The sequence below is a fragment of the Neofelis nebulosa genome, chromosome 12 (genome assembly GCF_028018385.1).
Source record: "Neofelis nebulosa isolate mNeoNeb1 chromosome 12, mNeoNeb1.pri, whole genome shotgun sequence".
In the NCBI taxonomy this organism is placed as follows: Eukaryota; Metazoa; Chordata; class Mammalia; order Carnivora; family Felidae; genus Neofelis; species Neofelis nebulosa.
Genome location: NC_080793.1, coordinates 13,765,299 through 13,783,798, shown reverse-complemented (window position 1 = coordinate 13,783,798; position 18,500 = coordinate 13,765,299). Strand labels below are relative to the sequence as shown.

General features: G+C 52.8%; 1 protein-coding gene across 4 annotated transcripts in view; it reads right to left on the bottom strand.

Annotated features, from left to right (window-relative positions):
- Positions 1-222: 222 nt before the first annotated feature.
- The window catches only part of TTLL11 (tubulin tyrosine ligase like 11), a 238,861-nt gene continuing 220,583 nt past the window's right edge, over positions 223-18,500 (bottom strand). For all 4 annotated transcript variants that reach the window (XM_058694269.1, XM_058694270.1, XM_058694273.1 and 1 more), the window contains one exon: positions 223-1,173. In XM_058694269.1, coding sequence (XP_058550252.1) covers positions 881-1,173 — 293 coding nt within the window. In that variant the 3' untranslated portion in view covers positions 223-880. The remainder of the gene's footprint in view (positions 1,174-18,500) is intronic.

The following is an 18,500-nucleotide window of genomic DNA, read 5'->3' as shown; positions in this document are numbered from 1 at the left end:
CCTGAGCTTCTGACACCATGCTCCCCCTCACACCGGCCCTTAAGGGGGTTTTCTTGTCCTCCCCTCGGAAGCCCCTCTTCCCACCCAGGGGCCCTCTGGCAAGTGCCTGCCAGGCACCTGCCGGCCAGGTGATGGCACCTCATCCATGTGGGGTGAGGGGGTGCCGTCACAGGACCCTGGGACTCCTGCTTTGGGGTCAAGGTCAAACAAAATCAAACAAAATGACCTCTGAGGCTCCTGTCAGCCCTGAGACTCTAGGAGCCTTTACCTAGTTACTTCTTGGTTAGTTCTTAATGAATAACAAACCGAACATGACAGTGACAGGCAAGCTAATGAAATAAATGAGGCCAGTCTGTTAACTACACCCGGGGAGCACACGATCGGGATGGGAGAGTCGGGCGTGCCCACACACTAGCTCCACTCGGTTTTCACAGCACGGTGGCAGGAAGTCAGCGTGATGTCCCCGGGATTTAACCAGTGTTCTTTCAGAGGCCCCGGCAGACCCAAGTCTCAGCTCTCTCGAGTTCTTTCCTCTCCGCAGCTCGGGCTCAGGATCGCTGGCGCCCCGTGCCCCGAACGCAACAGTTTTACCCCGGTGGCTGCTTCCTGTGAGCCCAGAATAGAAGATGCCATCTGTCGCGTTTGGGATGTCATATGTCCACCGATGACTCACACATAGTTGGACCACCGAGAGGAAGGCGGGCGGGTGCCATCAGCCTGTTTCAAAGCACAGCTCAGCAGAACATGGAGACGGCATGTCAGGCAGGGGGCTGTCCCGCGGGGGTTCTCCGCGGCCTGCCCTCTGTCCACAGGCGGGGAGCTCAGAGGGTCCTCTTCGGCCCCGGAGGGCTTACCCTTCATTGGCAGTATCGAGTGGCCATCAGGACAGAGCGTGTCCGGAATGCGCTGCCTTGGGGGCGCTGTTTGTGCAGGACGGGGGGTGGCCCTCCACTGGCGGGGCCGAGGGGGTGGCGTCCGGGGGGCTGCCGCTGTCCAGGGGCCGGCCCCCCGCCGGGCCGCTGCGGCCACACACCAGGCGCTTTTCGTCCAGCAGGGACAGGTGGTATTCACATAGGTCGATCAGCGAGGCCACCTGCTCGTGGAGCGGCAGCGTCTTGAACTTCCTCTGAGCCAGGTAGAAGAAAGCCTCCACGAAGGCCTGCAAGCACATTCCTGCGGACAGAGAGACCAGCGTTAAGGGGGGCGGGGGTTGTGTGCCAAAGGGGCCCACACGCTGCCCGGGGAAGGCGCCGCTCCAGCCACCGGGCTCCTTGCTCACCACCATTTCCGTCCCGGGAACTTTAGTTTCTGGGTTAAACTCCCAGAGGGCCTGCCTTGTGCCAGGCACCAGCTGGGCGTTCACGACCATCTGCGGAGTCGACCCCTTCATCAGTCATGTGGGGGAGGCTCAGTTAGCACTGGTTTACAGACGAGGAAACTGAGTCTCAGAGAAGCGGAGCCCGCTGGGCAAAGTCACACGGGTAGGAGGTGGCAGAGCTCATACACAGCCTGGCCCAAGGCCTCATCCCTCCGTGCCACCATAAAACATTCGCGTCAAAACCCAGCCCCTGACGTCGATAACAACGGGGAAAGTTTGCTCCTCAGAGACCCCTGACGGCGATGCCCTACACGTCGATAGAGGTGTTGGTTACGTGGGTGTGGGGGCCTGTCACACACTGTGCCTGAAGGTTTGTGCGTTTTGCTGTATGCAAATTTTACTTCTCTCTACCCCTTCTCTCTCCCCGAAATGATATTCTAGAAGGTCACGGCAGTCCCCACTATGTCCCTGAAACGTTCTTCCCTTACGTTGCCTCATAAATTCCTACTCATCGTTGGGATCAGAGCTCAAAATCCCCCGCTCAGGAAAAGCTTCCCTGATCCCCAGATCAGACGCGGCCGCTGGGACGGGCTTCTAGCCCTTTCCTTTGCAGCCGACGGCGGCCTGTTCGGTGTTTATTTGTGTGGTCCTTCCAACAGCCTCTCTCTTCCCAGCTGAGTTGGGACCTCCAGCTCACCTCTGCTCCCCCAGGGCCAGATGCCCAGTGCTCAATATACAACGCTGAATACGTGAGTGAATGAATGGATGAGTGAACAAATGGGTTAGTGCTAGGTACTTCACAGACATCGCCACTAATCCTCACAACACCTTTTTGAGATCAGTGTTATTATGCCCCGCTTTGCAGATGAGGAAACCAACATTCAGAGAGGCTGAGTAACTTCCCTAAGGTCACGCAGCCAGAGAATAGTGGCCTGGAAATTCAAACTCTGGCTCCCAATTCTTTTTTTTGTTTTAAGTTTATTTATTTATTTTTAAGATTTTTTTAAATGTTTATTTATCTTTGAGAGAGAGAGAGAGTGCGAGCAGGGGAGGGGCAGAGAGAGAGAAGGAGAGAATCCGAAGCAGGCTCCAGGCTCTGAGCTGTCAGCACAGAGCTCGATGCAGGGCTGTAATTCATGATTGTGACCTGAGCCAAAGTCGGAAGCTCAACCGACTGAGCCGCCCAGGTGCCCCGGACTCCCAATTCTTAATAAGTGGTACCACATACAAAGTTCTGACTCTTTCCAACGTCCAAGCAAAACTGAACCCCATGACCCAAAGTCAGGGGATTGCCTGGACTCCTCGGGGAAGGTGACGCTCAGGCTGGACGGAACGCCACAGGCATTTTAGAGGAGGCTGGCTTTGCCTCTGCTAATCCATAGCTTCCCAGTGGCCTTGCTCCCCTGCTTCTGTCCTCAGGCAGAAGCCTGGCCTGGAGGCTTAAATACTGGATTATATAGATGGACCCTGGGATCTGAGAGCTCTTCTTGTGTTGGGAACTTGAGCTGAGCAAAGTTGTTTCTTTGTCTCCATCCGAATCCATCCACGCTTTTTTGCTCAGCTTTTCTTGGCTCCAGAGGCTCTCTCCAGGGCTCTGTTTGGCCCTGACAGGAGGAGCTGATAAAGGGAACAGGGACCCTGGCGTAAAACCTTCTTAATACAGAGGTCTCGTGCAGAGAGACACAGAGAAAAGGGAGCTTCCGTCTGAATCGAGAGACAGGGGTTTCCTAATCACCGACAAGGGGCCAGGGCTCTCCTAGAGTGTGAGCGTGGATGCATGCGTGTGCACCTGTGTGCATTTGTGCATGCGTGCACGTGCGTCTGTCACAGTCAGCGGGAGGGTCAGACCCAAGCAGGGTGCAAGGGACCAGGATCCAAAGCCAGAGAAACCCAATGCAGTCCCAGCCTCCCGTTCCAGAACTGTGTGATCTCGACAGTGCTACTCAAAGTGTGGACGGCAGATGGGTGCCGAGTCCGGGAACTGTGTGTCCCCGGTCTCTGACAAGATAAGGAGCCTGGGCCAGAATATAAATCACCCTCCTCATCAATCACATTGTTTAGTTCAGCTGGCAGTATTTTGTAGGAAGTCTTTCTCTACAAAGGAAGCGGCACTGGTTTACATTTTGGCTCAAAGCCTCTTGTCCAGGACTGTACAGAACAGTTCGTGGATTGCAACTTTGAGCCGCCCTGGTCTACACACCCCTTCCCCCCGCTTTAATGCACATGACACTGTGGTGCCTGGATGGCTCAGTCAGTGGAGCATTTGACTTGGGCTCAGGTCACGATCTCACGATTCGTGGGTTCAGGCCCCACACTGGACTTTGCGCTGACAGCACGGAGCCTGTTTCGGATTCTCTCTCTCTGCCCCTCCCCTACTCGTGCTCTCTCTCTCTCTCTCTCTCAAAAATAAGTAAACATTAAAAAACAAATTTACCATGCATGATCTTGTCAAAATGCAGATTCCGGGGTGGGGCCTGAGACACCGCATTCCCATCACACTTCCTGGCGGTGCCCGCGTGGCTGCTCTCTGGAGCACAGTCTGAGTAGCAAGCACTGAATGCGTTTTACTCAACCAATATTAGTTTCTTTCCCTTAATTAAACTAATAAGGCTACGATTGAAGCAGTAATGCACAGAAAAAATATAAAGGACCTTTTTTGGGCGAAAAATATGACTAAATCATCTGGAAGGAGACCTTCTAAAAAGAGAAAGGAGACATCCTGTGTTATACTGGGTTTTGTTTTTGTTTGTCTACATGTCCTGATTTTCTCGAGTAAACACATACCTTATTTTATTTATTTATTTTTTTGCGGAACCTAAAAACAAAACAAAATGAATAAACAAACAAAAAGCAGAATGAGACCTATAGATACAGAAAATAAGCTGATGACTGCCGGAGGCGGTGGGGTGGACAAAATGGGTAGGAGGGTCGAGAGGGCAACACAGGCTTCCCATTATGGAATGAATAAGTCACGGACCCAATTTTAAAACGTGCAATGGGAAATTCTAGGAGGTGGAAAGAGGCGAGGCAGGGGTAGCTGCTTCTCACTGTGAACCCTTTGCTACCACTTGAATTTGAGGTTATGTGCGTGTATCACTTTGAAGAAAACACGATGCCACCTTCCTGAATACGCGTTCTGCTTTGATACAGTTTATATGCATGCAAGGAAAATAGAAGCAGAGTGAGGAGTAAGGGACATTACTGACTCTTGCAGGAACCAGGCTTGCTGTGCGGGGTGCTCTGACCCCACTACAACTCTCATTGTGCCTGTGAGAAAACAGAGGCCCAGAGAGACCAAATAACTTGAGCTCGGGTTACATGCCGATAAGGGCAGCAGGGCTGGGATGGATTTGAACCGGCCTCATGCACTGCAGGTCCTGAATCTCATTCCTGGAATAAGGAATGGGCAAAATGGGTAGGGCTTTGATGGGCAGAGATGAGCCGGAAGGGGTGGGCCGGGCCAAGAATTGGGAGGAAGGAGGAGGAGGTGGGGCGTGTGGCCCCAGTGATGGCCCCAGGCACCTGCCACAGGACAGGTGGGGAAGGGGCAGCTGGACTAGACCAGAGAGGACTGGAAGGCCAGGGGACATGAGCCGGGAGGCACGGAAGGGGTCCGAGGAGAGCGAGCCGAGGCGGAGTCCCATGCCTCGTACAGCCTGAGCACATTCTCCAGTCAGGGGATTCCTGTTTTGTATAGTGGAGTGTGTTTGTTGGCTTTATTCCTCGAACGCAATCCTGTGAGGTGGGTGGAGGCTCAGAGCCCTGCCCTGACAGACCTCCCTCACCAGAAGGGACTCATCTAAGGGACTCTTGTCTCTTCATACCCAGCCGAGCACCATCCCTCCCCGCGATCCAAAAGCCTGGTCTAGCAACTTCCTTTTACAGAAGAGGGGAGTGGAATCGAGGCCCAGCATAAGCAGGACTAGGACCCCAGGTCTCCAGACCTCAAACTGCACTACCATCACCAGCACCAAAATAAGAAAGAAACCCAGTGAGGGTTGGGAAGAAGGACACCCCACACTGCACACCATGCACATGTGGGTCGCCGGTCCCCACAATGGCCGCCTTGAGGGGCTGAGTGTCTTGCTCCTCATTTCATCAATTGGCCCAGGAAATGGCGGCCGGACTCAGCTCGATATTTGCTGAGCTGCAGAGAATCGAGCCTTTGTAGGGTTCTGAGGGACTAGGGGTGGAGGGAGGAAGAAAACAGGAGGAGGAAATGCACTTCAGATAGTCCAAGTGGCCTTCCCGGGGTAGGGCTGCTGGGGTTCCCACCCGGCTGGCCTCCCCTGCCCTTTCCAGATCCTCACTGACAGTCCACATGTTCCCTCTGGGGCTTTCTCCTTCTTTCCTTTATTTTCTTTCATTCATTCATTCTTTTGGAGAGAGAAAGAGAGAGCGCGCGCGCTCAAGATTGGGGGAGGGGCAGAGAGAGAGGGAGACACAGAATCCCAAGCAGGCTCCAGGCTCCGAGCTGTCAGCACAGAGCCTGATGAGGGGCTCGAATTCAGGAACCGCGAGATCATTGCCTGAGCCGAATTCAGGAACCGCGAGATCATTGCCTGAGCCGAATTCAGGAACCGCGAGATCATTGCCTGAGCCGCGAGATCATAAGCCTGAGCTTAACCAACTGAGCCACCCAGGCGCCCCTCTCCCTCTTTCTTACATACAGTGAGAAGGCCAACAGAAAGCAAAGGCAAGCTCATGAATGTCCGCTTTCTAGAACCTAAGCATCCTTGACAACTGACCTTCAAACCACTCTTTGTCTACAGAAGATGTGTTTTCACTCGTAATAACAACATGCACAAAACTTTGTAGTTACTGTGCTTAAAATGGTATTGTAAACATTTTTGTATGTTGCTCTATAGCCTTCATAACATTATTTTAACAGTGGCCGAATATTCCATCAAATCTTACTTTGTATATCATTTCGCCATATCCCCCACTGTTGAACACCGAGGCTAGTTACATTTGCTTCACTATTAATGAGAACATAAGCACAATCATAAGCACTTGGCACATCACTGTTTTTATTTCTGATGCATTTATTGTTTTGCAATAAAACCCTAGGAATCAGGGGTGGGGGGCATTAAATGTTAAGTCTGGTTTTGGTAGTTAATCTCATGTTAAAAATACTTAAGCCTTACAGAGTCCTCAAATGGACAAAGCACGTGAATGGGTAGTTCACATACATTAGCAAGGAAGAGAGAAAAACTGCCATTGAAGCCTACTGCTCACCCATTAACAAAAAATGTAAAACAACGCTACTGGTGAGTTGATGGTGAAATTGCTAGGGACTTTTGAAAAGCAACTCGGCAAAAGTTTTTAGAGCCATGCGAGTATTTCAAAATATTTCTTCCAAAGGAAAACAAAAAGCACACAATGGTATTCACCAGCAACTTACAGCACCGTGTGGGGGCGGGGGAGGGACTTATAGGGTATTTTTGTATCTTTCTTTCTATTTTTCTGTATTTTCCAAGTAAGATAATGCATGTTCATTGTTGATAATAATTAGAAAAAAAAATATATATATATATATAATCTTAAAAATACCCCAACCCAGCCTCTAATGTCTGGAGGTCTAGGACGCTACACTTGGCCCATCCCCAGGTAGAGCTAATGGCCCTTCGTTGGGATCGCCCCTTGTTTCCTCCTATGTATTGGGACAAATCCATGGGTACGTGGCTGTCTCCCCAGTGGGACTGTGTGCTCCTTGAGGCGGGGACATTGCCCCAATCTTCTCTGCATCTTCAGTGCCCAGCACAGCCTGGCACACAGCAGGCACCAATAAAGAGCCATTTAATCCCCTTGAATGGGCTGCAACCTTTTCAGCGATCTTGTGACGCAGGTGTTATTGTTGCCACTTTACAGCTGAGGCCAGCAAGGTAAGCCAAGGGGCACAGGGAAAGACGACCCTCTGAGAACCCTTCTCTTAGACGCTGTGCAGACTCATGAGACCAAGATGGTCCAGACCGGAGGCTCTAGAAGTCTAGAGTCCCCTGAAGGGCTCGTGCAAACACAGACTTCGGGTCCCTCCCCCGGAGCTCCGGGTTCAGAAGCTCTGAGAAGTTGCACTCCTACCACGTGCTCAGGTGCCTCTGAGGCTGGTGGTCCAGGGACCCCACTTTGAGAGCCCATCCCTTCCTCCCCATCCTCCTCCTCACTGCTGAGTCCAGTCTGTCCCCACTCCACCCTGAACACTCATCTGCAAAACGCAGCCTATTTGCAAAAGGACCTGCCCCCGAGCTTTGAGAAGCTGGATTTTGGGCTAAGAAGGTCTGCCTTTTAAGACGTTCTGAGGGAGTTATTTTTAAAATCTCAAATGATGGAGCCAAAAAGCCATGACATTGTTCCAGCTTTGCATTTAGTCCTCTCTCGGTTTCCTTGGTTTCCGAGAAACCGCACATCCCCCGTCTCTCCCGGCACCATCCCTTGACCGCTAAGTGGGGCAGAGCTCCGTTGCCCTCGCCAAGGCCCTGCCCTTCTCTAGCTGTGCTGAGGAAGATGAGGCTGGAAAGGTTCACAGGCCACGCCACGGAGGGCCCTGTGGACCATGATCAGACTTTGGGTTCTATGCCGAGGAAGACGGGAGGCCACCGGGGAGACGGGAAGTGACGTGATCGGTGCGGCTGCTGTGTTGAGACCAGGGAGATGGGGCACATGTGAAAGGACAGCAAGGAGGTCCCGAGGGGCTACTGCCCCAGTCCAAGCAAAGGCTGTGGCTGGCTTGGACCACAGTGGTAGTGACAGAGGCAGTGAGGGTGATAAGATTCCAGACAGAGTCTGAGGGCAGTGCAACAGGTCTGAGAGCTGCTGCTGGGTTGGACGTGGATGTTAAGGGCAAGTCAAGAGCCCTCATGAAGGAGGACCTCTAACACCAGGGGAGGACTGGCCTTCCCCTCAAGGACCATGGTTTTTAAACATTTTATGCATAAAATAACCTGGGGACCTTGCCAGAAATGCAGGCTCCTGTTCCTGTCTCCTGGAGATTCTGTGTGTTGGCCATGAGGCCCCTGGAGTTGTATTTGTACCCGCAGGGCTGGGGACTCTGCACCCACGGGTGATCGGGAAACTTTGGAACCAACGCTCTGTCTTGGCCATCTCCTTAAAGGCTCTCGAGGAAGCAGGGAAGTAAAGAGGTTAAGAAGCCTAGTGCTGGGCTGGCCCTGCTGTGGGCAATCATGAACCATGGGGGATGCCCAGAACAAACGTCCTCCTCCGAAACCCCACTGCCCACCCCTCCTCCCCTCACTGTCTTTGTCCGCTGCGGCTGCCAGAACAAAAAGACTATGGCCTGGGGGGAAGGGTGGGGGCTTAAACAACAGAAATTTACTTTCTCACCATTCTGGAGGTAGAAAGTCCAAGATCAGGCTGCCAGCAGGTTTCGGTTCTGGTGAGAGCTCTCTTCCTGGCCTGCATATGGCTGCCTTCTCGCTGTGTCCTCATGTGGCACAGACACTGAACCAGCTCTCTGGGGTCTCTTATTATAAGGACACCAGTCTCTCCGGATCGGGGCCCCAGCCTTATGACCTCATTTTAACTGTTACTTCCTTAGAGGCCCCATCTCCTAATACAGTCACATTGCGGGTCGGGGTTTTAACAATTCCATAGCATCCCAACTTCTCGGTTCTGTTTATGGCTCATCCAGCAGCCGGACACACTCTCCTACCGCCGCCCAAGTCTTTGAGATCACCTGAGCCGTTGAGGAGAAATAGAAGAAATCCTCCCCCCGCCCTTTCCGGCTCCTCCGCCAGCTGCCTGAAAAACCCTCACAGCTCAAACTTGGAGTTGGAGGCATCTCTTTGGTAACATTGCTTTAGCGACCTGTCACCGTAAACGTAATGAAAATAAACCATAATAGTTAATAATTATAGAGCCCTCGTTATGTGCCAGGCCCTGATCTAAAGGCTTCGTGAGCATTAACTTAAATCCCACAGAAGCCCTTCAAAGCAGGTGTCAATATCAGTCCCGTTTTACACAGAGACTTGCCAAAGTCGCACAGCTGGAAGGGGGCAGATCACAAGAACCATTCTCAAAACTTCTTTACTCTGTGGCTGCTTCGAGGGCCTTCAAAGAGATGGCCAAGTCGGAGCCTTACGTCGGGTCGTTTAGAAGGAGGAAATGAAGGAACAATGCCCGCCTGGCCCTGGGGGAGGGACGGGCCCCATCCATCTCTGCTGGCTGTCGGCAAGGAGGTGTGGATCTGCCAGTCTATGCAAACAGGCATCCTCCACCTGCCTCCCATGCCTGAAGATAAGCCGTGGAGCGTTTTCCCCAACTTTATTTTGGGTTGACGGATGTCACTGGAGAAAGCAGCCTTTGCAACATTCTGGATGTGGCCGTACACACGTCTCCCACCCGAGACTGCCACCTGCTTACTGGGGTGCGGCCCCTGACGGACCATGGCCTCATTCTGTCGGTCAGTGGGCGAGGGTGGGCCCACGGGCTCCTTCTGGCCTCAAAAGTCCCGTCACCCCCAACCCTGGGGAGGGGTCCTCGCGCACAGGACATAATGAAAGCGCTGGGGGCTGCCCTCCAATGACCCCATCATCTACTCTGGGGCTCCAGGATGGAAACAGCAAGAATGCCTCGCCAGCTTACGAGGCATATCCGTTTTCTCATCTGGTTCTCAGGGTGATGTTCACAAGGAGACGCTGTCGCTGAGGAGTGCAGACCCAGAGAGGCCAGGTGGCCTGTGAGGGGGACCAGACAGCATTGTACCCATGCCTACCTGATGCCCAAACCTCGTTGTTTCTCCTGCATGACGATCTTCTTAACATCTGACATTTATGTATTATTTTACAGTTTACAGAACACATTTGCATAGATGATATAATTAAATCCAAATCATTGTTGACAGCCAGGCATATTATCCCAGACTGAATAGGAGACATTTTTTTTCCTCTCGAAAATACCTGAGCTTCCTTGCTATAATTCTATTCCAAGGTGCTGGTGTGCTGGGCTAGGCCGGCTACATGCCAGTTCCTTCTGTCTCCCCATGATTTAAATCTTTCTTATTACCCACCTAGAATAGATGTTTCCGTCTCCTAGTGAAATTCCAAACGTGTAAGTATACACGCTTTCTGGCTGGACACGTTGGTGGGAAATAAAGCTGAACGATCTTGACTGGAATTAGCTGAATATTCCTATCTGCGCGGTGGAATGTTCCCCGCAAGGGTTGTCTGTGAAGCCTTCACCAACTCCAAGGTGGTTAATCACCGGAAGCGTTCCCCACATCCTTAGGGCGCCTTGAAGCCTGGCTCTTGTTTGCTGCGGCACAATCCCTCCAGACATTAGTGCAGTCGCTCCGGGCCAGGGCTGGGGTCTCAAAGGACCAGAGCATCTCCCATGAGGCGGCATTGGGCTCATGGGACAGTGACTGGGGGACAGATGCACTGGTCCGGGTCCAGCTCTGCCGTGGCCTCGCGGCCTCGTCCTCAGCAAGGGGTTTCCCCTCGGCGGGTCTCCGTTTCTGCGTCTGTAAAGTGGGGACGTCACATCTTCCCCAACTGGCTTTTACACGGCACCACCCAGAGGAAGCCCAACACAGTGCTTGATAACCCGAAGCCTCCGGTGACCTCCCCATCCAAGGTTTCTGTGCCGTCACCACACTTTCCTAGGGTGCCATCGTGACATTGGCTTCATTTTCTTCTTTTATGGCGGGGAGCTGACTGCTTGTCTCCACACTAGACTATCATGAGGCCAGGGCATCTTCGCCCCCATCTCCAGCGACCGTGAGCAGGTGCTCAGCAGTTGTTTGTGGAGTAAATGAGCAGACTGGCTGGGATTACAGACAGGAAAAATCGTGCAGTTGGTCAGGAGACCGGGGCTCTCGGAAGGGCGGCTGTCCCTGAGTACAGTGGGGCTTTGAACCAGTCACCTCCCCTCTCCAGGCCTCAGTTTCCCCTTCGGTAAAATGAGCGGCACACTGGGCGATTTCTTGGGACTCCAGGAGCATTGGGAGGGATGGTGGCTTCTGAATGTTTTAAAAAAAATGGTAGCGACAAAAATCACAAGCTGCACGTATTGGGGGCGTTCTGCCCACTAGGAGTCACACTGTGCATTTTCCCTGCCCGTTCATGTAACCTGGTGGCAGCCCTGAACGGTCCCACCACCCGCCCAAAGTCGCACCGTTGGACAGTGGCTATGCCAGGGTTCCCACCACTGCTCTGCACTGTCTCTCCCCAAACCAGATGGAGACCTCCAGAAGGCCCATCCTTTCAGGAAAGAGAGAGCCTCCCTCCTGCCACTCCCCACCCAGCTCAAGAACAGAATGGGACACACCCAGTCGTTGTATTTATGCGTTACAGCAGCAACAAGCCACTATCACCTTTGTCCTTGTCTGGACGGAAAAATTAGTAAGTGTCAGGAAGGAACCATAGATAGACCTTGCAGAAAAACCATTATCGCCAGGAGCCGGGACACCCAAATAACGAACACAACCAAAGATGCAAGCAGGACTTCCATCATTTCGTTAGGCACAGGGCACACAGCGCAAAGTGGCCCAAGGTCCCACCGCAGACCCGTCCGGCGTCACCCGACTCCACCGCGGGCAGACACAAGTTCCTGAGTCGCTGGCTGGGAAGATGGTCACCACTTCCTGCAACTCGAGACCTGGAGGTGGGGTGGGGATTCAAACCCGGGCTGTGAATCTGTCCCCTTGGCACTCTGCGCCCCGCATCAGGCTTACTTAGAGAGGCAGGGAGGGAGCCACAAGTTACCTTAGCACAACTGCTGTTAGCACCGTCTATCCGACTGAAGCTCCCCTGTGAGATTCTGAGCCACGGTTGCCCTCCTGGCATTGCTAACAACAGGCATCTGACCCCCACTTGGTCGTCTCCAGCGGTGGGGTGCTCATCACCTCCCCAGGAGACCCTTTCTCACCATATGCTCCAGCTCTCTGCCTCCATCGGAGCTCAACTGAGCAAAGCCCTGCATGGGTGTCCCTTTCCACGGCGCAAATCTAACTCTTCTTCCCCACGATGGCGTGGCTCTAGACAGTTTGTATGCCAGAAGCCGGGGCGATTCGATTCAAGTCCACAAACACTGGCCAACAGCCACCAAGTGGATACACAGGTGTGCGAGCCCTCCTCTGCCAGAGCGGACAGGAAAGTGTGTGTGTGTGTGTGTGTGTGTGTGTGTGTGTGTGTGTACGCGTGAGCTCACGCTCGGGGAGGGGACAGGGTCAGAACGCAGGGGGAGCAGCAGAGAATTGCGGGAGGAGAGGTAGGTGGTTTGGAGTCTGTGCCTGGTGCTCCCAGCTCAGCAGTGTCTCCGCTTCTGAACCTCGCCCATCGGCCACCAAACATACCAGGCTCTCGCACTGATTAAAGGCTGCCTTGACGTTGTATCTCACCTTTCTAGCTCTGCTCCCGGATCAGCTCCCCCCTCCCCCCGAACTGCTCCTGCCAAGAGACCGGGCACCTTCCGTTCCCCTTCCCAGCTCTCGCTGCAGCGTTGGTCAGAGGGGAAGCCTCCCTCCTTGAAGTGCGTCCTCCCCACTTCTCTGATGCCCGCTCTCTGGCTTTTCTTTGCATCCTTCCGGCAAGTCTTGGCTCGGTGGTGTGGTGGGGTGGGGGGGCTCTGGTGTTCTGGTGGTTCCTCTCAGGTTCGCAGGGCATGGGGTCCTGCAAGGCTCTCCGCCTGGGCCTGGGTCTCCCTTCCCGTCCTTCCTTCCCTAGGCTTTAAATATCTTCCGTGAATCAAGGCTCTCCTCCCTTCGCAAGCTCCCGGCCACACTGCTTTTTTGCTGCTGGGATACCTCATTAGCATCTCAAAGAGCCTGTTAGAAATGGACCTCCTGGTCGTCCCTCTCCATCCAGCTTTGCTTTGAATCCTACTCATTTCAATAAATACTATCTCCACCCACCTCAGTGCTCAAGCCAGAAGTCGGAGAACCATTTTTGAAACTCCTCTCCCACAGCTCCCATCCCTCTCCACCACCGACAGCAACCTCCTCACTGGCCTCCCCGCTTCCAGCACTGCCCCTTCTGACACAGCAGCCAGAATGACCTTTTTAAGACACGAACCAAGCCACATATCCTGCTGTCACCTCGCCACCAGCATTCAGAGCAACACCCACATGCCTTAACCTGCTCGGAGCCACTGCAAGATGGAGTCCCTCCCGCTTCTGCAGCCCCCTGTGAGCCAAAGCCGGCTCTCTGCCTGCGTGCCCCCACCTCCCCCACCTCAGGGCTCCTTGTCATTAGCCATTCCCTCTGCTGGAACATTCTTTCCCTGGGTCCTCACCTTTTAGCACTGAGACATCAACTACGATGCTGCTTGTACTGACAGATCTCCCTGACCCACCTCCTAATGTAAATTAGGTCTTCTCCGCTATCCTCCTTAAAACCTAGTCATTTTCTCTCATTGCACGTAAATGCATGTTTATTTCTGTGTTTCTATGTTTCATCTCTGTCTGCCTCCGCTACAAGACTGTCAGGGGCACGAGGCCTGGGTGTCCTACGGGTCACTGCACACACTGTCACGAACACTAGTAGACTAACTGAATTAAATATACACACATAACGCATGGCACATAGTAGGTGTTTGGTAAATGTCGCTTCTCTCCTCCTTTCCCACTGCTTGGGTCATCGACAGCAGGCTGCACTTATGTTCAAACTCAAGGTCCGTCTCTTAGGTGCTGCTAGATGACCTTGGCTCATTCCCTTCCCTTCTGGAAGCCTCAGCTTCTACCTACCCTGCCCAGCTCTTGTGGGGTTTCAATGAGAGAACTTAGATATAAGGGCCGGGCCAGCATCTGGCACGGAAGGACACCCCCAAATCCGAGCCTCTTTGGTGATTACCTCTAGGTGATCAGAAGGGCCAAGCCTGGCGGGTCAACAGTCTGCCGCCCTGGAGGGCAGAGTCTCAGAATCTCCAGCCATTGTAGTTGTTTCCAAAAAATGGGCAATTTGGGGGTAGACAGACCACCCTAACTCACCCACCGAAGGCAGCCCTCTTCCTCATGCCCCATGTTTGTCCTCCAGTTAACTGGCTGCACCTGCTGGAATTTGCAGAAGCCCAGAGTCTGGAGCCTCGAGCGTGGGGGTGCCCGCTCCCCAAGAGGACCCAGCTGGCTCCTCAGGAAGAGACCCCTCTGAGGCGCTCTGAGGAGCTGGTCTGTCACGGGGAGAGGTGAGGGGAGGCAGATCAGTGTCAAAAACAAGATCGAGAAGTGGGTTTCAGCTTGACTCACATTAAGAATGTCACTTTGGAGCGCAAATGAGGGAGAAGAGAAATGCTCTTTTATGCGGGAGTTTATTTTTATCACTTTGTCAGAGAGAAATTGCAGCCTCGAGGGCACTGGAGCTGCACAGAATTACCCAAAACATTAACATGCAAATTGCCTTCTTTAGAGAAGGTAATTTTATTAGTGCAGGAAATGTTTCTTTCACTGTACTCATGCTCCGGAGCAGTGCTCTGTGGGGGCCAGTGGGGGCCACCACAAATGGGGACTCCTGAACCTGGTTGGGGTTCCACTTCCTCCTCTACGTGGGATCGCACCTGGGCCACGCTACAGTGTTATAGCTGGTTACCGTGTAGACAGCACCCAGTGTAGACAGCAAGTGACTTGTTCAAGATCACACAGCATCCATGGCAGAAAGAGGCAGAGCTGAGGTCATGTGTCCTGTGTCTGGGAAACCAGGTGAGCCACAGGGACTCATGAGGATCCTGGAAGTGGCCACTCCGAGCATAAGGAGCAGTGACATTCCATCTATCTATTCCTTCTTTCATTTATTCACTCGCTCACCTTGCCAGGAAGCTTTCCCTGTGCTAAACGCTGGGCCCTAGACGTGAACCAGGGATGGGCTCAGCATCCACGGGGTGGGGGGCAGGTGGAGAGGGAGGCAGACATCCGCAAACACTGAGGATCCAGCAAGGTAAGGCCTATGGGAGGGCGGTGCCGAGAACTGACAGGGAACAGGAGAGAGCAGAACTGGCCGGCGGGGAGGCAGGGAGAGGGGCCTGGAAGCGTCCCAAAGGAGGGTCTCACAGGCAGGCATTGTCCAGGCAGGCAAGGAAGGGAAGGGTGTTCCAGGTGTCCCAGGCAGGGAGCCGAGTGGGAGCAGAGGCAGGAGCCGAAGCATGTCAGTCTGGCTCAGAGTAGCCCGTGAGGCTGCTACTTGGAGCGCGTGGGAGGAGAGTGGAGCGGGGCTGGGGGGCTGGGGCTGCAGGGGGGGTGACAGGGAGGCTGGCCAGGCTAATCTCAAAGGCTGAAGGGCTCAGATTTTATCCTCAGGTGGTAAGCAGCCCCCGCAGGCAGGGCCGGTTCAGAACAGAACCACATTCCCCTGAGACTTCGGGAGGGAGGGGGTTTCCCAAGCCCTGGAATGCCAAGACGACAGAAGGTTGTGCGAGGCTGCGCTTACATAAGGCTTCCTCCTCCCTTCACAGACGTGATCAGTGGGGAAGTGTGGGCAGAGACACCCACCTGCCACCAAGAAGAAAGCACCTCAGTCATGTAAGGTCTCGCTGAACAGTTCAGGTGCACACACTTTCCCCAGAGGCCGCCATCCCTCACCCCGCGGTGGCTGGCAGGTGCAATCTCCGAGCGTGGTGGGGCACGGGGAACTGTTCCTCCAGCCCGGGAGCTGTGGTAGGGAAGCCGAAGGGAAAGTGTGGCTATTTCAAGTAAGCCCAGAGCAGTTGTGGAGATCCTGAATGGGCGTACTCCAGCTCAGCCTTTCTCAACCTCGATGCTTTCCAGATTTGGGGCCCAAAACTTCTTTGTTGGGGGTGGGGAATCTGTCCTATGCATTACAGAATGTTAAGGGGTGCCTGGGTGGCTCAGTCGATTAAGCATCTGACTCTTGGTTTCGGCTCAGGTAGTGATCTCATGGTTCATGAGTTCGAGCCCCGTGAGTTCAAGCTCTGTGCTGTCAGTGCGGAGCCTGCTTGGGATTCTCTCTCTCCCTCTCCCTCTGCCCCTCCCCTGCTCACTCTCTCTGTCTCTTTCTCAAAATAAATAAATAAACTTAAAAAAAATCTTTTCTTAAAGAATGTAAAGCAGCATCCCTGGCCTCTACCCGCAAGATGCCGATAGCAACTTCTCTCCTTGCCCAGTTGTGACAACCCAAAATGTCTCCAGACATGGCCAAGTGTCCTCCAGGGCGTGGGGTGGGGGGAGGTGCAAAATCATACCCTAATTGAGAACCACTGGTCTGCCCAGACTTATGAAGATCGACACAGCTGACCACCAGAAGTCTCCCAGATCTCCCAGTGAGATGTAGGACACCTCACGGCCCCGGCATGGGGTCTGCCTCTTCCCCTCCCCCATGTGCCAAAGGATGGGGCAGAGTACTACAGGTTTCATCACGTGCCCATCTGGGCTATCTCAAAAATAAGTGTGGAATATAATTCCTAAAAGATCTAGGAAGAAGAGCCAGGTGGCAAGGTAGAAAGCCAATGGGTGGCAGGTGGCTTTCCCATTAACTTACCAGGGTCTCAGAGTCCCTAGAATTCAGGGTCTCACCTGTAAAGCAAAGGCGTTCGAATTGGTGATCTCTCAGGCATTTCTGGTTTTGAACACTATGACTCTATGGCAGTAAACACAATTTGGAGAGTGTTACCAGGGAATGCTGAAGTTGGCCCCATGTGAGAGGCCTGGATAAGGATCTATCTTGGCTAATTCAAGAAAAAAAATTTTTTTAATGTTTTATTTATTTTTGAGAGACAGAGTGCTAGCAGGAGAGGGACAGAGAGAGAGAGAGAGAGAGAGAGAATTGGAAGCAGGTTTTAGGCTCTGAACCGTCAACACAGAGACTGACGTGGGGCTCGAAGTCGTGAACCTCGAGATCATGACCTGAGCTGAAGTTGGACACTTAACCGACTGAGCCACCAGGTGCCCCTATCTTGGCTAATTTGGCCATTTTCTTGATGAGAGACAGAGACTGGTCAGGTGGCTCATGAGGTTCTCATTTCATTCTCAGGTTAAATGACCAAGCCCAGGTTTCTCCAAGAATTCCATGAAAATCTCCAGGAAAAGCCTGTATTTGTAAACATATTTGGAATGCTTGGGATTGGTAGTTTCTCAGAGATCGGTAGAAGCAGAAGACAAAGAATTTTGGCTCTTCCTTCCACCCATTAGCTGGGTGACCCTGGGCACATTAGGTAACCGCTCCGAATGTCAGGTCTCTTCTCTGTAACCTGGAGTAGAAGGATTAACTCTCCAGGTTGGTGTGAAAAGTGGAAAACGCACATAGAGGACTTCCAGCTTCAGCACTGATGTGTAAGGAGCTTGGAAGTCATCACTCCCATCTTCACAATAAGAAAAAAAGATAGGCAAACTGAAAATCAATGACAGTCCTTACATCTCTCAGAGATTTGAGGTCACAGGGCAAAGTGTCACCCTGAAAACCAGACAGGCAAGTGACAACAGAGAATCATAGCCCAGGTCAGCTTACCAGCAGTGGCTGCTGGAGCCAGTAACTGGTAGGAGTGCTTCATTGGTGACGGAGGAATTGCTGGAGGCTGAATGGATGAGATTGAGCGTTAAAAAGTCCGGGAGCCCAGTCTTAGGGGTCCTTCAAGCATCTGTGGGTTGTACCTCCAGAGCCCCACTGGGTTCTCAAGGTGGTGATTGGAGAAAAATCCCACATGCTTCAGGCAGGGAGGTGTGTGAGGAAGTAACCTTTCCAAAATGTGCTCTGAGTGTTCTCCATCACAAAAGACTGCCCTCACGGGAGACTACATTACCAGAGACTCATCTGACCTGAGGGAAGGGTGATTAGACTACTCCAGCCCTTTTGGCCTTCCTGTCTCTCATAAGGGCAGAAAAAAAGGGCTGAGGAACACTTCTGAATGTGGCAGTCCAGGGATCCAAGCCCACTAAGAAATTGAGATTTAGCGATAAGATTATTAAATGCTGTCTCTCCCCAACACCTCACTACCACCCATCAAAAGGGTTCCAAGGTAACCACAGTGGATAACAATTGACAGCTCCAAGATAAAGACTCTCTATTCAAGGAGTTTTTAGGAAAGTCCAAGGACAACAGGGAGAGAAAAACAAAAGCAAGGAAACTGATGCCTCTGGTGCCTACAGCTGCAGTAAACATTAAACACAGCCTAGCTCCTCATTGGGTTAACAGAAAACCTCACACTGAAAGCCTGATTACCTCAGTTCCTACTACTTGATCTCCCATGTCTGGCTTTCAACCAAAAAATCACAAGACCTGCTAAA